Source organism: Triturus cristatus, chromosome 7 (genome assembly GCF_964204655.1).
Source record: "Triturus cristatus chromosome 7, aTriCri1.1, whole genome shotgun sequence".
Taxonomy (NCBI): Eukaryota; Metazoa; Chordata; class Amphibia; order Caudata; family Salamandridae; genus Triturus; species Triturus cristatus.
In genome coordinates, this window is record NC_140590.1 from 1,263,053,062 (window position 1) to 1,263,074,830 (window position 21,769).

The following is a 21,769-nucleotide window of genomic DNA, read 5'->3' on the forward strand; positions in this document are numbered from 1 at the left end:
CTTTGGTGTGAGGTTTGGGGACCAGAACCACTGGGCTAGCCCAGGGGCTCTCTGAGGGTTCAATGACACCTAATTCCAGCATTTTATGTACCTCAGCCTTTATACAGTCCCTGACGTGGTCAGGTTGTCTGTAAAGTTTGTTCTTTACAGGCAGACTGTCACCAGTGTCCACAACATGGGTACACCAGTCAGTTTGACTAGGTATCAAGGAAAACATATGTGAAAATGATTGTAGAACCTGTCTACATTCAGTCTGCTGATGGGCAGTGAGGTTGCCTCCAAGGGTCACTCCTTCAACTGAGCCATCTTCAGGGTTCTGAGACAACAGGTCTGGGAGAGGGTCACTCTCTTCCTCCTGTCCCTCATCTGTAGCCATGAGCAAGCCCATGTCTGCCCTGTCAACATATGCTTTAAGCCTGTTAACATGGAGTACCCTGTGGGGACTCCTGGGAGTTCCTAGGTCCACCAAGTAGGTGACCTCTCCCTTCTTTTCCAGGATTGTATGGGGTCCAGACCATTTGTCTTGGAGTGCTGCTGGGGCCACTGGCTCCAACACCCATACCTTCTGTCCTGGCTGATACTCAACCAAGACAGCCTTTTGGTCATGCCAAGCTTTCTGTAAGGCCTGGCTTGCCTCAAGGTTTTTAGATGCCTTCTCCATATACTCAGCCATCCTGGAGCGGAGACCAAGTACATAGTCCACTATGTCTAGCTTAGGCTTTTTGAGAGGTAACTCCCATCCTTCCTTCACCAAACACAGTGGGCCTCTCACAGGGTGCCCAAACAACAATTCAAAGGGGCTGTAGCCAACTCCTTTTTGTGGGACCTCTCTGTAAGCAAACAGAAGGCAGGGTAGAAGGATATCCCATCTTCGCCTGAGCTTTTCAGGTAATCCTTTGATCATACCCTTTAGGGTCTTGTTGAATCTCTCAACAAGCCCATTGCATTGTGGGTGATAAGGGGTGGTGAACTTGTAGTTGACACCACATTCCTTCCACATAGCTGTCAAGTATCCTGACATAAAGTTGGTACCTCTGTCAGATACTACCTCCTTAGGAAACCCCACTCTGGAGAATACTCCCAGCAGGGCCCTGGCCACAACAGGAGCTGTAGTGGTCCTAAGGGGAATTGCCTCTGGATACCTGGTGGCATGATCCACTACCACCAGTATAAATCTGTGCCCAGATGCAGTGGGAGGATCCATGGGACCCACTATGTCTATTCCCACTCTTTCAAAGGGGACCCCCACCACAGGTAGTGGTATTAGGGGGGCCTTTGTTGTGCCACCTGATTTGCCACTGGCTTGGCAGGTAACACAGGAGCGACAAAACTCCTTTGTATCTTCACTCATATGAGGCCAGTGAAAGTGAGGGACAAGTCTGTCCCAGGTCTTGTTCTGGCCTAGGTGTCCTGCTAAAGGAATATCATGGGCCAAGGTAAGAAGGAAGCCCCTAAATTGCAGAGGTATAACCAACCTCCTGGTTGCACCAGGCTTGGGGTCTCTAGCCTCTGAATAAAGGAGCCCTTCATCCCAATACACTTTATGGGTACCTTGAGCATTCCCAGCAGCCTCAGCAGCAGCCAGCTGTCTGAGGGGTTCAAGAGAGGGACAGGATAACTGAGCCTGCCTCAAGTCAGCCCTTGAAGGTCCCCCTGTCCCCAGAAACTCAACCTGATCAGGTTCAAGCTCTTCAGGGACAGTTCCTTCAGGGTCCTCTAGATCAGCTTCCTGGGAAGGCTGATCATCACTCTGAGGCAGGGGGGAAGGCACAGCCTTGACCCTCCTGTTCTTCTTCTTGGTAGGTGCTTGGTCCATTGTTCCAGGATCCAAGACCTGAGGTTCAGTGAGGCACTTTTTGGCCTGTGACCTGGTCACAGCAAGGACATGTGATGATATACCTAACATCTCTGCATGAGTCCTGTACTCCACTTCTGACCATAGAGAACTCTCTAGGTCATTGCCCAACAAACATTCTACTGGGAGGTCTGCACTAACCACAACCCTTTTGAGGCCAGTTACCCCTCCCCATGAGAAGTTAACAACTGCCACACTATGTGAAGTAGTGGCATTGCTGGCATTGGTCACCAGGTAGTTCTCACCTGGTATGTACTGTCCAGGATCCACAAAGCCTGGTGTCACCATAGTGACACTGGCACATGTGTCCCTGTAGGCTTGAGCCACTTTGTCATTAATTAAAGGAGTCTGTCTGTACTTGCCCAGGTTACTGGGGCTCACAGTCAGGGACAAATCAATGTCCCCATCACAGATCAAGACTGCCTGCGTCAGGGTTCTGTCTAAGTCAGAATCTCCTTCAGTTCCCATAGTGATTCCCACTACACCCTTTGTCTGGGGATCAACACTGCTAACAGTAGTACTGGGAGCAGGTGCCTTAGGGGCAACAGTGTTGGGGGCTCCACCCTTTTTGCAATCACTAGTCCAGTGAGTTGTATTTTTACAATGATTGCACCAGGGTTTCTTCTGACCTTCTTTCTTCTTCTTGGACTGTTGGGACCCACCCTCCTTAGCAGTAGTTTGGGGCCCTGTTGAAGACTTCTGGTCTTTAGGTTTCTGATCTCCACCCTTTTGGTCTGTTTTCTTCTGATCACCCCCTTGGCCCTGGTTCTGGTTCTTTTGCTTAACCCTGGTTCTGACCCATTTGTCTGCCTTCTTTCCCAATTCTTGGGGAGAGGTCAGATCAGAGTCAACCAAGTGTTGATGCAGTTGCTGGTTTTGACAGTTATTTAAAATCTGTTCTCTCATCATCAAATTATACAATCCTGTAAAATCAGATACCTTACTTCCCAGCAACCAACCCTCCAAAGCCTTAGTGGCACATTCAATGTATTCAGACCAGTCCTGAGTCTGTGTCTTTTGGGTGTCTCTGAACATTAACCTGTACTGCTCAGTGGTTAAGCCTAACCCATCAACTAGAACACTCTTCAGGACTCTGTAGTTTCTGACATCCTCTTCCCTAACAGTGAGGAGTCTGTCTCTGCCTCTTCCTTCAAAGGAGAGCCAGAGGATTGCTGCCCACTGATCTTCAGGAACCTGCTGTACTTTGCAGGCTCTCTCAAGAGCAGTTATCCACTTGTGGATGTCATCCCCACTTTTGTAGGGGGGCACAACCTTAGACAGGTTTCTATTGTCGAAAACCCTATCTTTGTCCTTAGGGACAATGCTGCCACCAGTGGGTATAGACCCACTCTCTTTATGCTGTCTAGCCTTGCTAAGTTTCTCTTCCATCAGGGCTACTTCTAGCTCCTGCTTCCTGATCCTCAGCTGAGCCTCTTGCATCTTGGCCTCATGTTCCCTCCTCTGAGGGGTGGTCATCCTTCTCCTGGAGTGACCTTGAGAGCCTCTAGAGCCATGGGAAGCATTGGAGTCACCTGAGCGATTCCTTTGCCTTCCAAGCCCTGTGTTAAGTCCACTGGGGAGATCCAGTGGGTTGAACCCACTGTCAGTCCCCAATAGCCTTGGTTTAGCTGGGCCAAGTATAATACTTGGCACTGGGCTAGTTCTCCCTTCATCCTCACTACTGTCAGTATCCTTTTCACTCTCATCCTCTGTGGTAGGCATCCCATCTAAGGGGTGACTATTGGGAAGGGGTACTTCAGTGGCATCTTTAGAAGGGGGGCCTCCTGTTCCTGTCCCTAAGGGGGCTAACTGGGAAGCTTTCTTGAGTGCTCTCTGATTCTCATCATTCTGTAAGAGCTCTCTGAGCTCAGCAGAGTTTGGGTTCTTGGGCTGTTTAAGGCCTCTAAGAGTTGCCAAATGCCTGAGCTCATTCTGATTAAGGGTAGCAAAGCTGGATGGTGCCCTCTGGGGGTCACTCTCAACAGAGATGGGTACAGTGGACCCCTCTGCCCCGGCCATTGCTCTTAAGTGTGGGTGGATGTGTTGCAATCTACCTACACTTGTGTTTACCTACTAAACCTATCTAGTAGTTGTAGTCAGGGTGTGCTACTCCCTTTGCTCTACAACAACTAAGTTCAGTAGAACTTATGTATATCTAATCTTGTTTTATATGTACCTACAGGTACCTATGTGATCTTTCAATTGGTAACCAAGAGATTACAATGGTAAAACACAGCAAGCTCAAATCCAACCGCTGCTCACCAATGTGAGAAGTTGGCCTGGTATATGATGCTCACTAGTTAAAGTGATCACCTTGTACCATGCCAAGCAACCCTTATGGTGTGGTTGTAAGTCAACCTTTTCGGACTAGCTGCCCTAGTGGTAGCGTAGGCTAAGCAGTCTTTGAGGCTAAACTCGTGAAGCGTGTTAAGCCAGCTGTTTTACCAAATGCAACCCCCTTTTATACCAATGAAAGGACACCACACAGATATATATTCAAAATATATATGTATTTATTTCTCAAAGTAACCCCTAGTCTCTTTATGAGCCCAGGAGCACAAATCGTCAAACAAGATTATCACAGAATACACAGAAGTTGCACATTATATGGATAGGCCCTGGTGGCCACTCAAACCATATACTAAAATAGTGGTATAAGTACCACGAACAGAAAAGGGAAAAGGCCTAGGGCCTCTAGAATCGCTGGGCCTACAAGGAGCTAACGTCAGTTAGTGACCAGGAGGTCCACGGGTGGCGTGTGCAGAGCAAATAGTCACACGCGTGCTCCCATAGGTTTTAATGGGTGCGAAAAAAGTACAAAGTTACTGCAAAAGGAATCTTCCGGATGACCTAGGAACTTAAGATTTGGAACACAGGCACTAGAGATGTATTACTACACATGGGCACCGGAGTACCAGCTTTACCTCACCCACAGGAAGCGGGTGCATAGGCCTCAAAGTGCGTCGGGTTTCTTCTATCTGTTCCGTTGAGCCTGGGACAAAGATGCTGCAGGCGGTCGGTCGGGAAGAGATGCGGTGGATCCAAGAGTGGATCGGAGATGTTGAAGACCTGTAAGCAGAGGGGACAGTGTTCACAGTCACTAGCCAGTGACCAGCGTGGCACCAGGTGGGTACCAGGCGATGTCGGGTGCAAACAGGTGATGAGGGGTAGCGTGTCTCCGCAGCCACGTGGTCCCTGAAGGTCGACGACGTCCAGGAGTCGGCTCACGAGCTGTCCCACGCAGGCTCTCGCTGTCGGCGGTGTCGGCGACTTGATCGAAGCAAACAAGCCTTGGCAAAAGCAATTGCAGGAGGATTCGGAAATCAGCTGTTGGTTCTGACCAGCAAGGTCAGAGGGATTGCTCCTTTGGAGGGGAGCAAGGGCCAGTCTGGAGCAACCAGACCAGCGGTGTTTGTCGTAGATTTCGTCGCCAAGATGGCCACTAGCCAGCGGCCAGCAACCGGTTAGGCGCGTCGAGTGGCAAAATGCAGAAGGGCCCCACGCAGATCGTGGAGATGCTGGAGGGCTCACCTTTGGTGCAGATGCTGCTCGAGGGTTGGGCTTCTCAGGACCCAAAGCACAACTTGGAGGGAGCCTCGGTTGTTGCACTGGTCAGCTTGTCGTAGTCGTTCCAAGATGGCTGGCTCCACGTGTCTCGGTGCCTCCACGGGTCTCCTCTTTTCAGGGACTGTGGATCGGGCGGTGAGAGGTCTGGAGGTCCAGGTCTTGTCAGTCTCTGGGCTCGGGCTCCGGCGGGAGGCGGCGGCAAAGCAGACGGTGATTCGCTGGATGGTGCTTGCGTTAGCAAGGTGGTCACTCCCTGACCACAGGGGAGATTTTCTTCAGTCTTCTGTGCAGCAGAATGTCGAAGTTCCCGTCTTCTTCTTAGTTTCAAGTTGATTCCAGGATGTCTAAAGTCTTAGGACACAGCTCCTACCTTTATTCGGATTCTAGGGGCCGGACTACCTGCTAGGTCCCTCCCTATGGGTGGGACCAGGAAGGGGGGTGGTTACACCCCCAATCCTTTGTCCAGCTCGCCCCAGGCCCGGGACTGGTGTGCCCCAGGACCGGTTTGAACTGGCATATGCACCGAGGCTCCTTGTGAGCCACAGGCATGTCTGGTTTCTTTCAAGCCCTACCTGACCAATACACAAAATCCTGTCTGGGGTGGTGCACGCACCTCCCCTGGCAGGAAACCCTTTGTCCACACCTCCCAAGCTGGAAGGACTCCCAGCAGCAGGAGGGCAGACTTGTGTCTGTGGTGGCAGCATCCATTTTGTGGAGCTGAGGCTATGTCTGATTTTACCCGGGTTTCAGGTACTGTACATGTCGTGTCCCTCTAGAAGGGTGGAATGCTAACCCCGTCGCCAGAATTGGCGAGGGGTTAGTATTCCAATTCGTATGACACCTTACTCGACATGTTTTGATAAAGCCAAACCAAAGATAGCATTTAACCGCGAGGTTCATAATGCACTTAAGAGTATATGGTATGACGATATCTGGAAACAGTAGAAGGAAGTTGTTCCGACCACTGCAGACAGGCTCAGCTCATGCCAGAGCACCATCTCACATGGAACCAAGCACTCTGCCTTCAGGATTGTTAAGGCCTGCCATAGGAGTGACTTATAGGTTACCAGGTGTCCCATTTAAGGTTAGGTATAGGTATACTACACCTAAGTAAGAGGTGATTACACCAACTTACCCCAGCTGAGTGATCAGCCAGTTGTGTCAAATCGTTAGGCCAAGCCTGGGGTGGCATAATACATGCTGCAGCCCTTGGCAGGCCTTGGGTACACCAATGCCCTGGGTACCTAGTGTACACTGGTACAGGGGCTGACAGGGTGATCCACTTCCAATTGGTTATGCACCTAGGGTGCATAGTTTTAATTTAGTAGAGAGAACAGCAGGCTGGGGGTCTGATTGGCAGGCCCACAGCCTCAATATGTCAAAAACCAGTGAAGCAAAAAGCAAAAATTTGGGGTGACCATAGGATAGCAGACCCTACTCTCCTACAGTAGCCCTTTTATCTCTTAGGGCTGCAATCTATTTTAAATGCGAATGATAATTATTTCTCGCATTCACACACGCCCGGTCAAGGACCAACGCGACTCTAGTAGTTAGTCGCGTTAGACTATTCCGGCAATGTTTTTCCTGCCTTAGTTTTCTACGCGCGCACGACTAATGATGTGCGCGCGTCTATTAAGATTTATTTTCCTTACGGACTACACGGCACAAGAAGAACGGTGCCCGCGTTAGTCTTTTCTTGTTAAGATGGGAGATTTATCCCTTTCATTGAAATGTTTCTTCTACGCAACGAGTAATTAGAACTCGCTCACGTCTTTTGTATTATCGTAGTGTCACAGAATAAATTAGTTTTTCACTTGCCTCAATATTTACATTTGCCTCATGTTCCTGGCCTATATCACCAGGGTTAATTAATATTTAACCTTAGCCTAATTTTAATTCTGACTTGTTTTGTTACTTGTTGGCTCTTGGTTAAATCTTTAACAATGTATTTTAAGTTGTCACTAACCTTATGCCTTTGAACAATAGTAACCGCCGAAACTAACCCCGATAATTCCGACACTACCCTGACTAGCTTTCACAACGCTCAGAAAACAGGTGCTGCTCCAGAGGAATCTTCAGTGAAGTGCGCAGTAGAATGTTGGAGCACACCTCACCAACTGTCATTTGTAGAAAGACTAGACTGCTAAACAGCGATATGCTGTTGCAGTATGTTGGCAGCCATGTTGGAGTTTCTACGGTGCCAACTAGCACTCCAACTAAAGGGATTAGCTACTCTTCGAGTTGCTAATGAGAGAATAGTAGCTGCGGAAACCTCCCGTGATTCCTGACACACGCACACGCACACCGTCATCAAATTAGTTTTAACAAAAAAAGGAACACAAACCAATTGGAACTAGATACAACACTATAACTACAAAAACAACAGCGGTAACTAAAGACATCATTCTAATGCCAGCTGTGAAACTGAACAACTACTATATAAAACCATACAGACCAGGCAGTACACTATTAGACTCACGGTTGCTCTCAAAAACTCTTTTGAGTGTGATACAATCTGAAAAATGTGGGGGCACACAGCCCAGGATTAATAGGACAATAAGCACAGTGCATTCGACTCTCCTTCCGCTTACCTTTTCGCAAACAGACTCTACATCTCTTACAGGGATGGTTTATTTTGGGCATGGGAGGAATTAAATCAGGAAAGTGGTGATCTTTCAATCTAGCCACATCCTCCACCACTCCAACTCTAGGAACACTTGCCGGTTCCAGCATAACAAGGCTGCCTATCAGACTCCTGAAACTGAACAAGTCATCTTTGATGCAGGAGAACACTCATTGAACACAACAAAAGCATTAAAAGTTGCTAATTTGAAGAGATGGATAGCCAACTTCTTATACCAAATGTAAGCCTTACGAACAGCAGTGTAAAGTTCCAACCTCTGATCTACTCATGTGCTTATTGTAGTCTACATTACGCACAGGCTTGCGCACTTCAGCAACCTGACCCCAAACAGTCACAGGTGAAGTACTATAATCATGGATGGTAGTCAGCATGTACACATCCCTCCTGTCCACAAATTTCACAGCTAGCAGTTCCTCACAACGCAAGGTACTGCACTGTCCCCTCTGAAGCTTTTTGCAAACAAGCTCCTTTGGGTAACCTTTATGGGTAAAGCGGATTGTGCCACAAGCAAAAGTGTCCACTCTGAGCAACTCCTTAAACAATTGCACAGCAGTGTAGAAGTTATCAAGGTACAAATAATGACCTCTGTTAAACAGTCCTCTAGCAAGGTCCCACACAATTTTCTCTGAAACTCCAAAAGTGGACGGACAACCAGTGGGGTCAATAGTGAAATACCTATCAGTGTACACCCGGAAATTATAGACATATCCTGTCCTCTCAGACAACATGTACATCTTAATTCCATAACATTCCCTCTTGCTAGGAATGTACTGCCTAAAAAACAAACGGCCCATGAACAGGACCAAAGACTCATAAACAGCTATTTCTTTCCCTCGGGTATAGATCTCTGAAAATTGATCTAAAAAGTGATCACGAACAGGCCGAATCTTAAAAAGACGGCCACAGTCAGGGTGATCTCATGGCAACGCCAAAGCATTATCAACAAATGCAGCATCCGTAGCAAAAGTAAATACCGATCACGACGATAATTGCAGGAAATATGGCAGTTGCCATCAAGGGACTGGTAGGCCAATATGAAGCAAGGGACGGCTTCCTTATCAGCCCATCAAAAAAGTCAAACCCAAAAACTTCTTCATCTCATCCAGATTTGTGGGAGTCCACCGGGTAGCTCTAGAGCGGGGCCTAAGTCTGGCACTGTTGTCCTTCAAAAACTGTTCAGCATACAAATTAGTCTGCTCAACAATCTCAGCAAAAACTACATCATCCATAAACAACTGAATAAACTGTATAGGCAAACAAACAAAAAATGTTAATCCACTCTACACCTTGCATGCCACAAAAGGCAGGCAACACTAGCTGCACCATGTTTGGATCAACCCAGAGTCCAGCACTTCCAGTAGGAAATGAAATGAAATGAAAATAGGATTTTTAAAGCGCACTAATACCCACGGGTGTCTAGGCGCTAATGCTCTATGGGGGAAGAAACAGGGCAGCAACCCCAGACAGTGGCGAAACTACTGAGTAATGAGGGACGTGTTTGATCTAATTATTAAAAAGCCAAGTTTTTAGTGCTTTGCACAAAATGAGCAGATTGTTTGAGGTTTTGAGGGTAAGTGTCATGGTATTCCAGAGTTTAGCAGTGGTGACTGCAAAACTCTTTCCTCCCCAGGTGGCCCTCCTGAACATGGGGATAGCCAGTTTTGCATGAGAGGCCGATCTTAAATCTCTGGTTGGGTTACAGCGATGGAAGAGTTGCCTAACGGAAGCTGGTCCCTTGGAGTGGAGAGCTTTAAAGGCTAAGCATAAGGATTTGAACACAACCCCTTTCTTAACCGGGAGCCAGTAAAGTGATGGAAGAAACTTGGATACCGACTAATGTTTTGGTATCCCTTTCAGCAGCATGGCTGCCACGTTCTGGACCAATTGTAGTTTGTCTAAAGCTTTCTTGTGGGCCATCAGGAAGAGCCCATTGCAATAGTCAATTTTATAAAAGACTAGAGTGGTAATCACCGCTTTCCGCAGATTGAAAGGGATGCAAGGGAAGATCTTCCTGAGGGATTTGAAGATTAAAAAACAGGATGAGGTGATAGTGTTAGCATGTCCCACAAAGGAAAGTTTTCCATCAAACTGAATGCCCAGATTTTTCACCTTTGGCACAGGAGTGGGTGTTGGACTCATTTCCTGAGGGCACCAACTGGGGCCCCAAAATGATGGATTATTGCCAAACAGTAGCACCTCCGTTTTGTCGGAGTTCAGTTTCAAACAGTTGGTGGACATTCTTTTCCCAATCTGCAGCATACAGTCGTGGAAACAGTTAGCTGTGTTGTCAATGTTTTCCGTGACTGACACCACAATCTGGGTGTCGTCAGTGAAGAAGACAACCGAAAAGCCAAGGCCCTTGATTAACAAGCTCAGGGGTGTAACGTACAGATTAAAAAGAGTAGGGTTCAATGACGACCCTTGTAGGACCCCACAGGGAAGGGTGAAAGAAGTGAATCTGTGGCTGTTACATTACAGGTATGGCGTTCTGTCGGAGAGGAAAGAGCTGAGGAGGCTAAGTGCAGTACTTCCTACACCTATCTCAAACAGCCGGTTGATCAACAATTGATGATTTACAGTGTTAAACGCTGTCGACAGATCAAGTAAATTAAGGCAGCGTTCCTCTTCGGTCTAAGGTTGCTCTGACATACTCTGAGGCTGTAATCAGAGCAGTCTCAGTGCTATGTTGGCCTCTGAAGCCAAACTGGGAGGTATCCAGCAGATCGTGTTCCTCGGTGTTCATGGCTTTCTCTATCATTTTGGCAGGAAAGGGGAGTCGAGATATTGGCCTATAGTTGTTAGGGCTGTCAGTGTCCAAGTTAACCTTTTTTAAGAGAGTGAGAATTGATGCGACTTTCCAATTTTTGGGGAAGTAGCCTAATTGAAGCATATGATTTAAAATTCCCAGAAGGTGGCCAGGAACTATGCTTGATGCCAATTGGAGAACTCTAGGCGGGCAAGGGTCCAATGGTGAACCTGACTTAATTTGCCTGAACAGATTAGTAACTTGATCTAGCGTAAGGGGGGGGGGGAAGCATGGAAAGCGGGGTTGTTAGATTGGGAAGGTATCACCACGTCTGGCTTTAGTGTAGCTTTTCCTCCTTTAGGATCGTTTAACCCGGTGGTCAGAGGGTTCTCAGATGTATAGTCCCCCAGGGTCAGCACTTGTGGTTAAGGAATTGAAGATCACTTCTACCTTGGTGTTAAAGAAAGTAGCTAGGTTGTTGCAAAAAGAGGCATCTATGTTCAGGTTACTGGCTGGGGAAGGATTACTAAGCTTGACCACAGTTGAAAATAACTCTTTATGAGTATTGAGCTGAATTAATCTTATTTAAATTAAAAATTGGATTTAGTTTTGGTCAGGAGTTTTTTGTACTGTTCCAATCTCTCTTTAGAAGAGACTTTGTCCTCCCTGCAGTAATTCAGCCTCAATTTCCTTTCTCTCCTTCTACATAGTTGTTTGTCCATTCTAAGCTCTTCATTGAAACAGGGTTCAGATGGAAAGGTTCTCTTATTGTTTCCTCAAGTGGCCGGAGCTAAGCTATCAATAGAGTCGCTGGTCCATTTGTGGTAATCAGCCGTCGCTTGATCCAAGTAAGGCGCTCTTGGCATGATGGAATCTTTAAGGGCCCTTGAGAAAGTGTCTTCTGAGATCAAGTACCAGGGCCGATGACTAGTCCTGGTTGCGCTCTTGGGCTCTTTCTGGTTGTGATCTCCTAAATTCAGGTGGAAGATTACCGCCCTATGGTCAGACCATGTTAGTGGTAAAGACTGGGTGACCTGAATGAGCGGACAGTCCGAAAAGATGCCATCTAGGGTATGGCCTGCGGAATGCGTGGGACAGTGGACTAGATGTGATAGCCCGAGAAGAGAGAGGGAGGCAAAAAGGTCTATAGTATCTGGGTCCTCCATATTCTCAAGGTGAAAATTAAATTCACCCAGATTAGTGAAATCGGAGGAGTTGGTTTTTATGTCCCAAATGGATTTATCCATATCAAGGAAGGGTTTTTAGGGCCAGGAGGTCAATAAATCAGAGCTCCATTGAAGGAGTAGTGACTGTCAGGGCTTCGCATCCAGGGTGAGTTAGGGGGTCTACTCTGACTTTAAAGTTGACTTTATAGATAATTGCTAAGCAACCATCTGTATTCCCAATGCCGTCCAATCTAGTTAATGTGTAACCGGGGGAGGTGGCTGTGACCAAGTCTGGGCCAGATGCGACATCAGCCCATGTCTCTGTTATGAAAGCTATGTCAATAGTCGCGCTGTCTAAGAGTTCAGCCATTTCCATAGCGTGTTTGGTAAGAGACCGGGCATTTAACAAAGTGCAATTTAATCTTACTACTGTGCGTTTTTGCAAGCTGACCACGGCTTGTTCAAGGGGTTTTATCGTTAATTGCTCAAGCCTGAAGGAACAGCCTGGGCAAGACAAGCAAAGAGATGTATCCCCAAGGGACAGAGGGTGGACAGAACAGTACTGTGCATCAGTGTTCCAGAGGAGTAATTATTCTCTGCTATAATTTCGACTGTCATGGTGCTGAGAAGCAGTCCCACTGATTTGTGAGCAGTCGTGGGGGCCGAAACTGGCAGGGGGGCTGGCGCTGAGCGCGGACGGGTGCAGACGGGTTTGCCTTCGGCACGCCAGCGGCGCGTCCATGCAGCAGCTCCCATTAAATGGGTGGAGGGATCAGCCGGTCTGAACACTACACCGCTGACCCTCAAAATGGCGCCTGTATGTGGGCTAAGTCTGAGGCACACCAGTTACTCATGAAAATGGCCGAGTTCGGCCCAGAACAAGCGGGCTGCTGGGAAGAGGAGAGTGAAGGCCAGAGAAAGAGGTGAAAGCTCCGGCACCCTGCAAAACGTAGCAATGCGGGAGTGAGGATTAAAAATAAGCAGAGCAGATAAAAACAGGTAAAACAGATAAAAAACAGGTGAAACTACATTCACAGCATTTAAAATTGTATTAAACTGAGCGTGCAGCAGGGTAAAAGTGCGATATAGGCGCCTTCCAATCTGGCGTTTCTGCCCAGTGCTTACCCTGTGGAGCCTTGCATCCCCAGGCTGCAATTCCGATGTCTCTTGCTGCACCATCGGCATATCAGTGTCCTCCTCTGAAACAGGCCCTTCATCCGCACTGAGAGTAGCTTCATCTGCACTGAGAGTAGCTTCATCATCAGATGATTCCTCGTGGACAGAAAACTCACTGCCAGTATCTTGCACTCCCTCCTCTCCCTCAGATGCACTGTCAGTCTCATAATACTGCTCAGAGGAAGATTAAAAAATCATACCAACCACTGCTGAGCAGTTATTCTACGGCTAGCTATAATCCATACTAATAAAGGTAACTGTCAAACAATTGAACAACAAACACTTTGTAAAATAAGTAATAAACAAAATGTGGCTTTATCACAAAGAACTATATACTCCAAAACTATACCACTCACTTGGCAGAAGCAGCTAGACTTACCACCACCTTCTCTGCACAGACACAGTAAGGACCACCAATATCTCACTAAAAAAGCAAAAGAAAAGAAAATTACACCTAAGACAACGCAAAAAACATTGCAAAGAATTTCATGCTCAGAACACTAAATATGCTGCTATTATGACACCACTTACAAAAATTCATTCATGTATGACAATAATACTCATTTGCAGTAAACACAACAAAAGAAAAAAATTCTTACCAAATAAATACATCTACGCAAAACTGCAGATCAACCACTGCGGACACCGTAAACAAGAATCTAAAGCTTTGCACTAGAATAAAAAGGAAAAATAACACATTACAATCACATATGCAAATAATACGGATATGCCCCCAAAAGAGGGCAGATATTGCCACAATAATCACCCCATAAAGGGGAGCAACCCTTGCCCATGGGACCGCTCCCAACAACACAAAAACAATCCCTGGTGTCTAACGGGTTCTGCACCCCTTAGGGGCACATGGGCCAAAAAACATAAGGGCAAGAAACAGCCAAAATAAATGATCCCCAAAGGGAGCAAACCTTGCCTAAGGGGCTGTTCCCCAAAAACATATATATTTTTTTTTTAAATCCCTGGTGGCCTAGTGGGCACACACTAAAATTATTCATTTATTTCGGTTGATCTGCTCTCCCAGGGGGCAGAACTGGCTAAATGAATGCTCCCCAAAGGAAGCGACCATTGCTTAAGGGCCCGCTCCCCAAAAACAGATTAAAAAAATAAAATAAATCCCTGGTGGCCTAGTGGGCACAAGGCTAATTTTTTTATATGGACCTGCCCCCCAAGGGAGGCAGAACTAGCCAAACAAATTGCTCCCCCAAGGGGAGCGACCATTGCCCAAGGGCCCGCTACCCACACAAAGGGCATTTAAAACAAAAACAACCCTGGTATCTAGTGGGTATTCCTGCTGCATGATCGCACTCCAAGCGCAATCGTGCAGCAGGAATGCTTAAAAGCTTATCAGAGAAAAGGAAAACCCTTTCTTTCCCTCCGATGCCTCTTTTTAAATTGCCCCCACCCTCTCCGAGGAGAAACTTACCTCCTCTATCCTGGACGAGCTGGAAGCAAATGGCTTCCAGCTCATGCTGTTTCACCAAATGACGTTGGTGCACACCGCGTGCTGATGTCATTAGATGACGTGGAGGGGGGTGCAGCGGAAGGGCTTCCGCTGCTTCCGCTGCCTCCGCCGGTGGGGGGCAACACTAAGGGCGGCCCACAGGAGGAGTGCCAGCACTTCCCCCGTGAGTGGGTGCTAGGACAGCCTGGAGATGTCCAACGCACATTCCCACCGTGACGTCGAATGGCTCCCTGCCGTCTGACGCACGCAAAGGGTTAGTGTTTGAGTATGGTAGCCATGTAGGGTAGACGCAACTCTTGAGTAGTCTTCTTAAGATAAGATAGTTATCCGTGGATCTTATGTTTGAGGGTAATTAATTCGATAGTTTGGCTGATTGAACAGAGAGAGCTACACCACTTATGGTCTTTTTCTTGTATGGTGGACAAACTTAATAAAGGGTTATGTCACTTCTGGCAGAATTGCTAGACCCTTGGTAGTTGGATATCAGTGTATGAAGCTACAGAAACGTTTTTCAGATCAAGTCGGGTGCCTTGGAAGGGTTAACTTAATGAAGGAGCAGGTATCCATCAGAATCATACTTTTGGGTGAATCAAGCCCCTGAGGGAGAGTTTTAGTTAGTTGGAGGAAAGAAGTTAGACAATTGCAGCTCCCCCCTAAGTAAACCCATTTTCTTTGTATGGAAGAATGTTCTGCTGTGCAAAATGCGGAGACTTCCACAATGTACTGAACTTGTAACTGTAGCCTCAAAGGCTCCTATATTGCTGGAGAAACATTATTGCAGGGGAGGCCAACAGTAGAATTCTAGTAGTGGCCCCACTGTGTTTCGATTTTTCAAGCAAGTGAACTGCTTTCTCACTGAAGAAGTGTTTGCCCATCACGACAATGAGGACGCAACCACTAGTGAAGGGTTCGTTTTTTTTAATGAAGGCAAATATAATACAAAGAATAAACAAAAGTTATAGTCACTGGAATCCTCCAAGCCGTCTGGGACACCTCGGCCGGTATGCGTGGAGTCGGAGGTGGAGTATGAAGTGTCGGGCATACGGGCGTCCACATGGCGCAGGGGGAAGCTGTGGTACCTGGTTGCGTGGAAAGGCTATGGCCCGGAGGAGCATTCATGGGAACCGGCTGAAGGGGTTCATGCTCCGCGCTTGGTCTCCTTGTTCCATCGGCGTTTTCCTGCCAGCGCTGGACCCGTGGGGAGCCGCTGAGAGGGAGGATGACTCAAGGAAACACGCCCTTATGTAAACAGGAGAGCTGTTACATAACTCAAGGAAAACACGCCCTATAAAGGGAGGAACCGGGAGGTACAACGCTGTCGGATATTGTGTTCACACCGACGTACCTGCTTCGTGAAGAGCAGTGTTTCGGAGTGGTGCTCCAGTAAGGCAAGAACGGAGGTAGGTCAAGTCGTTACTCCCTGGGCCGTGTCTTGCCCCATCGTCACCTGTGAAGGACCCGGAAGCTCTACCGGTCAACCATTGAGCTTCGCTTTTTGACTCGGCTGAGTCCAAGCGCAGTGGCGCTTTTGCTGGTTGGAGTCGTAACTCCCAGCCCGACCAGAGACACAGGGACTGCCAGCTGTAACGCACACCAGGAGGTGTTTGCCGCGTTACAGACTCGGAAGTCCACAGGATCGATCGAGCGGCTGCTCTCGGTTCAGTCTTCTTGCTTGTGATTGGGGTATCGGTGACGCATCACCAGGAGGTGACTCCGCGTCCCGGTACAGTCTGAGGAAGAGGTTGAGCGGCTGCTCCCTTCAGGTAGAGACCCCGGCTGGGTGTTTCCCTGACTCCTCGATTCTCCCCAACACTCTTCGTGCCCCTCACAGCCTACCGATTGGCATTGTCGGCCATTTCATTTCTGCCCTCTGTTGGCATACGCCGGGACCGGCGTATATGCAGAGGACGGTTAGGACCATCCGTGCTGTGGGCTGGTAACGTACTTAGCCTGGAGGATTCCAGTGACTATAACTTTTGTTTATTCTTTGTATTATATTTGCCTTCATTAAAACAACGAACCCTTCACTAGTGGTTGCGTCCTCATTGTCGTGTCTGTTAAACGATCCTGAGACGTTCAGGGCGTTACACAGCTGAAATGCAATGAGGCAAAGTCGGAAGTCCTGTTGTTCGGCTCTTTTTCCTCTGAGTTCAGAGCAAGACTTTGGCCCTCGGGCTTTCCATGTCCCCCAGCGATCAATGGGGCTGTTAAAAATCTCGGCGTTTCGTTCGATGAAAACCTGGACTTTGCTTCGCATGTAAAAAAACTTGCCGGCACATGCTTTGGGCTACTGAGGAGTCTGAAGAAGTTTCTTCCTCTGCTGCCAGACAGGGACAGAGAGACGGTGGTGCGAGCTCTGCTTCTCTCCCGCCTAGATTACGCTAATGCCCTCCTGGTGGGATGCCCAGGCTACCTTGTAAAGAAACTGCAGGTGGTCCAAAATTCAGCAGCCAGACTTCTAGGCGGCCTGTCCCCTTGGCACAGTGCTCAGGCTCAACTTCGGTCACTTCACTGGCTTCCCGTGGAATCACGCCTTAAATTCAAAATGTTGTCTATCGTACATCAGGCCCTGTATGGTCGCGGCCCCAAGTATTTGCAGGATAGATTCTCCTTTTATATCCCTAGGAGACAGCTGAGGTCATCCTCTCTGCTGCTTATGCAGACCCCCAAATTTAAGCGTCAACGGTTGGGGGGCAACTCGTTTGCCCGCAGAGCCTGCCTTGCCTGGAACTCTCTTCCCTTGACTCTGAGGGCTATCTGTGATCCGCGCCTGTTTAGAAAGTCCATGAAGACATTGCTGTTTTGATGGACCTCTGAGGTTCGGCCGCCTTTCTGATGCTAGCGCCGGGACACTTCCGAGTAACTGCGCGCTGAATAAATTAAAATAACATAACATAACATGTACATTGCAAAGTCCAGAAATGCCCGCCTACTATGGAAAAACACTAGTAGGTGTCATAATACAATGGAGGTACAGAACATGAGATTCGATTCTGCAGCTGGGCACAGGCTATCTACTGCCCAAGGTCGTCTAGCCTATCCTCCCCACCAGACAGGTGGGAGGAGGACTAATGAGAAAGGCATGCACTAACGAGAACACTTGCAATTATATAAAGAAAAGCTCAACCTTGGGAAACAAGACTTACCAAAGACTGTTTTCTTGAAAATAACAAAGCAGCAGTTTCGATTATAATACAACATGGCGTCCGGATTTACAAGATGGTTTTGCGAATGCTAAAATATACAGACAGGGGGGCCTTTCAGTATTAACAAACCCTCCTGTTAGCATGAGCTAACCATCTACAATCAGAAACCAAAACCAAATATAAATGAATAATAAAGCACATAGCTGTTTTATACACATGTCATATCGTCAACAGTAGGAATGTACTTTATAAGAAGGGAAGATGTTTCGAAGATACCCTCGTCTATGACCATCAGTTCATCTATTTCTTTCTGTAACATTATTGCATCATTGGTATCATGAATCAATATCGTTCTCTGTTGAGTCAATACAGAGATACAATATGTGCAGCACATTGGAAGACATTGAATAAGGACGCAACAAAGTATCAATATAGCAATGAGATGAATTGCTTTTTCTATTAGCAACCTCATGTTCCAAAAAGGGACCAACTTCAATTACCTGGTTCCATGCCTTTGACATTCTCAATAATGTCCAAAATATGCTTAGTAATATTCTTTTCCATATTGGTTATTCCCACTAAGCACTGATCGCCAATAACTGAGCGGGCACCACCATTTTTTGCTAAAATAAAATCAAATCCATATCGGGTTTGCTCAGAATAGATCCTCATACTCTCAAATATCTGTAACTTACAGCCAAAGTATTCCCGGGCCTTTTCAGTCCTGCTCATAGCCATTCCCCCCAACGTAAAGATAGCAGACAGGATATAACCAAAAGTTATACAATTACTATAATTGTTGATCTCAATATCTGTTACTCCTTTGCAAAATCCCTTTGTAAGTGTTCTCTTCACTCATTTTACCTGTCTGTGGGCATATTTAAAAGGGATCCCCAGGGGCAGCACCATCCTAAGAGCTACATCATTGGTGCCATTATGAACATCTGAATACGTTCCATTAGTTAAAAAGAAGAACCCGGGATGGGCATATATCTGTCTGTCTTAGTTCACAGCTGAATAGTGAGAATTACCTGTAATGGTGCTAGAACCTTTCAAATCTTTCAAAGGGAATGTTTCTTTTGATATGACCACCCCTAGCAATTCATATACAATATGTTATCAGTACTATTTATGATGAGGAAACATGCAGGGTAATAGCCAGCTTTTCGAGGAACCGTCACTTCTTATCACAATACGTATTATTGTAACAGCCGGGGTAACCTGTTCCTGTGGGCTTATGATGATACAAGCATGGCCCTGGGTAGCCAAACCCAAACTCCCCTTTTACCGCAACAAAATTTGTTGGCTTAGAATATGTGTAATTTATCAAAGACAAATGATAAGCAGTCCATAGGCTAGTCACAGATTCAGTAGGATAACAAGCGACACACTTCCCAAGAAATCTCTTATGACTGTCCAAAAAAACATTACTAGAATGTATTCTCTTCCGTCTTGGTGTGAAAAAGATACCATTGTCAGAAATAGGCGAGTTACATGCATACTCTAGCGCCCAGAAAACCCCACAAAAGACAATAATCAGAAGAATAGCAAAAAGAAGGAATATTACTCTCCGTTGTTTGATCCATGATGATCGTGGCAAAACAACAAGACCCAATGGCTGTCCTTCATCAACCATTGGCCTGCCAAAAGGATGCATGATAGCAGAATGGAAAGCTACAATCAATATAACCTCAATGAAACCAAAGAAACATTCTTCTTCACCTTCACCAGACCCTAGACTTGACAAGATCATACTCTAGTTATGGAAAATCAAAGAAGAACTACAAGCTTTATCTGAGGTTCTTCTGAGCCAACCCTGGAACACTAGATTAGCACGACAGACCAAATCAAACTTTCACTTGACCCACTAAGTAGTCACCTCGAAATATTCGACCCCTAGGTGGAAATCAGTTCCTTTCCACAATAACTCAACCTGCCCAATCCACAGAACTAATCCGCTATCTGAGAAAGACTTACTCTCTCTACTCCATTCCTATGAGCCCTCACACCTGAATCACAACACTATGCCTCCAGATAACCCTCCCAAAATGACTCTAATCCCAACTATTACTCCCAACACTCACAGGCCCACTAAACACAACCCTAGAGGTATCATCGAATACAGCCTTAGACAAGTTCCCCTCATTCAGGAACACAATACATCCCACATCACGCCCCGTTTTAAGTGTATACTACTAAATTGTAGATCGGCCTCAAGACATGCAGCCGACCTCATTCTTACACAAGAACCGGATTTGCTAATTTTGACTGAAACTTGATTAAAGGAATCCTCTACACCCATCATTGACATACTCGTACCCCCAAACTATGACATCATCAGACTGGATAGAATTGTTAAAACAGGGGGTGGTATCGCTTGCATATACCGGAATAATCCCTCAGTAAACAGATCCAAATTGCCTGTATTCCCGTCTCTTGAATATATATGCCTCGACATCACTAGTAATGGCAAACCAGTATGCTTCCTCAACACCCTCTATCATCCACCAGGTGATATCCTCACCTTTACCGAAAATTTCATGGACATAGTCTCTACTAATGCCGGACATCAAAATACCCAAATATTTCTCGGAGACCTCAATCTCCACTGGAATGACCCCAATGATGCGGTAGTTAATAGTCTCAAAAACCTCCTCTCTGACCTCGACCTCACCCAAATTTGTAACAGCTCTACACATGATAAAGGTTCAATCCTTGATTTAGTAATCTCTAAAGTTGATTCCATCCAGCTAAATACAATCCATCCATGTGATTGGTCTGATCATCATATTATCACCTTCTTCATCAATGAAACAGTGAAACTTAATTCGCTCAACCCACAAGACCTAAAGTATGGTAGAGTGATCTGAAAAACATAGATCCTAACATATTCACAACTTCCAGCTCCAATTTACTTCTTCCCCCTGAAGGGATATCCGATGTCCATGATCTCACCAACCACTACTTCAATTCCATGAACATGATACTAAACGAGGTAGCCCCACTTCAACTAAAGAGAGTCTCCACAAAAGACTCTAAGTCTTGGTACGATGGAAGACTCAACGAGGACAGACGATCCTTAAGAATAACTGAACGCAGATGGAGATCAGCTCCATCCTCCAATCATCTCAAGATACTAAGAAAGAAGAGAAACGCATACTATAGAAAGAGCAAGAGCACTAAAGCAGACTTCTTCAGCCACCAATTAGACCAGGCCAAAAATCGTCCCCAAAAACTTTTCGAGCTAATCAAAACTCAATCTAAGGATGCACCCAGTGCTTAATTTGTGCCGGTGCTTAGCACCGGCACTTAATTATCAGGGCCGGGTCTACACGCGTTTAGTGCACGTAATTGATTTTATAGTAATTAGTGGCCTTGCCAATTGCTTGCTGCCTGTTGCTTGCCATACCAACCAATACACACTGCTTTTTGTTTGGGTGCGCACAGTCATGCGTGCCTCCCCTCCACCCTCGGAATCCTCATCAGACAAAACACACAGACTGAGAGGACAGTGAAGGTGTCAGCAGGCTGAGCAGGGTCCAGTGAGTCACCATTATACTGCGTGCATTCTAACTCTGCAACCTTGGTGGGGCTTGGACTTGTGACTGGGCCGGGTAGGCCAAGTCCCAAAGGTAAGCAGAGGGTTAACCCCCAGCACAGCCTGTATATTCTTGTTTTAAAAGCACCTGCTGTCAAGTTCCTTCCTGGCCTCCAGTAATATTCAGGCATAAATTAAAATGTCAAGATAACTCTGGTGATTAATCGTCTTCCTGGAGAGAGACAGTTGATGGAGCAGGGTTTTACTTTAAAACCGAATACCTGTTTCATTTTCGCATGTTATAACTAAAAGTAATATTGATTAATTATTAAGTATTAAAAGTTTGTCAAATGTTGTCTAATCAACCTTATTAACAAGAGAATTACACGTAGGAATGCTATTGCATGGCTACAATAATAAGTGAACTAAGTTGGTGAGCAAACTGACAGAAATC

The 21,769-nt window shown here is 46.5% G+C and overlaps 1 protein-coding gene across 1 annotated transcript in view; it reads right to left on the reverse strand.

The window, feature by feature from the left end:
- Positions 1 to 21,769, reverse strand: part of LOC146811779 (CD276 antigen-like) — a 296,310-nt gene that overhangs the window by 233,458 nt on the left and 41,083 nt on the right. Inside the window, exons 2-4 of the mRNA XM_085618764.1 lie at positions 13,754 to 13,826; positions 13,534 to 13,578; positions 13,104 to 13,325 (exon numbers count right to left, since the gene is read on the reverse strand). Of these exons, the coding sequence (XP_085474890.1) occupies positions 13,104 to 13,163 (60 nt within the window). The 5' untranslated portion in view covers positions 13,164 to 13,325; positions 13,534 to 13,578; positions 13,754 to 13,826. The remainder of the gene's footprint in view (positions 1 to 13,103; positions 13,326 to 13,533; positions 13,579 to 13,753; positions 13,827 to 21,769) is intronic.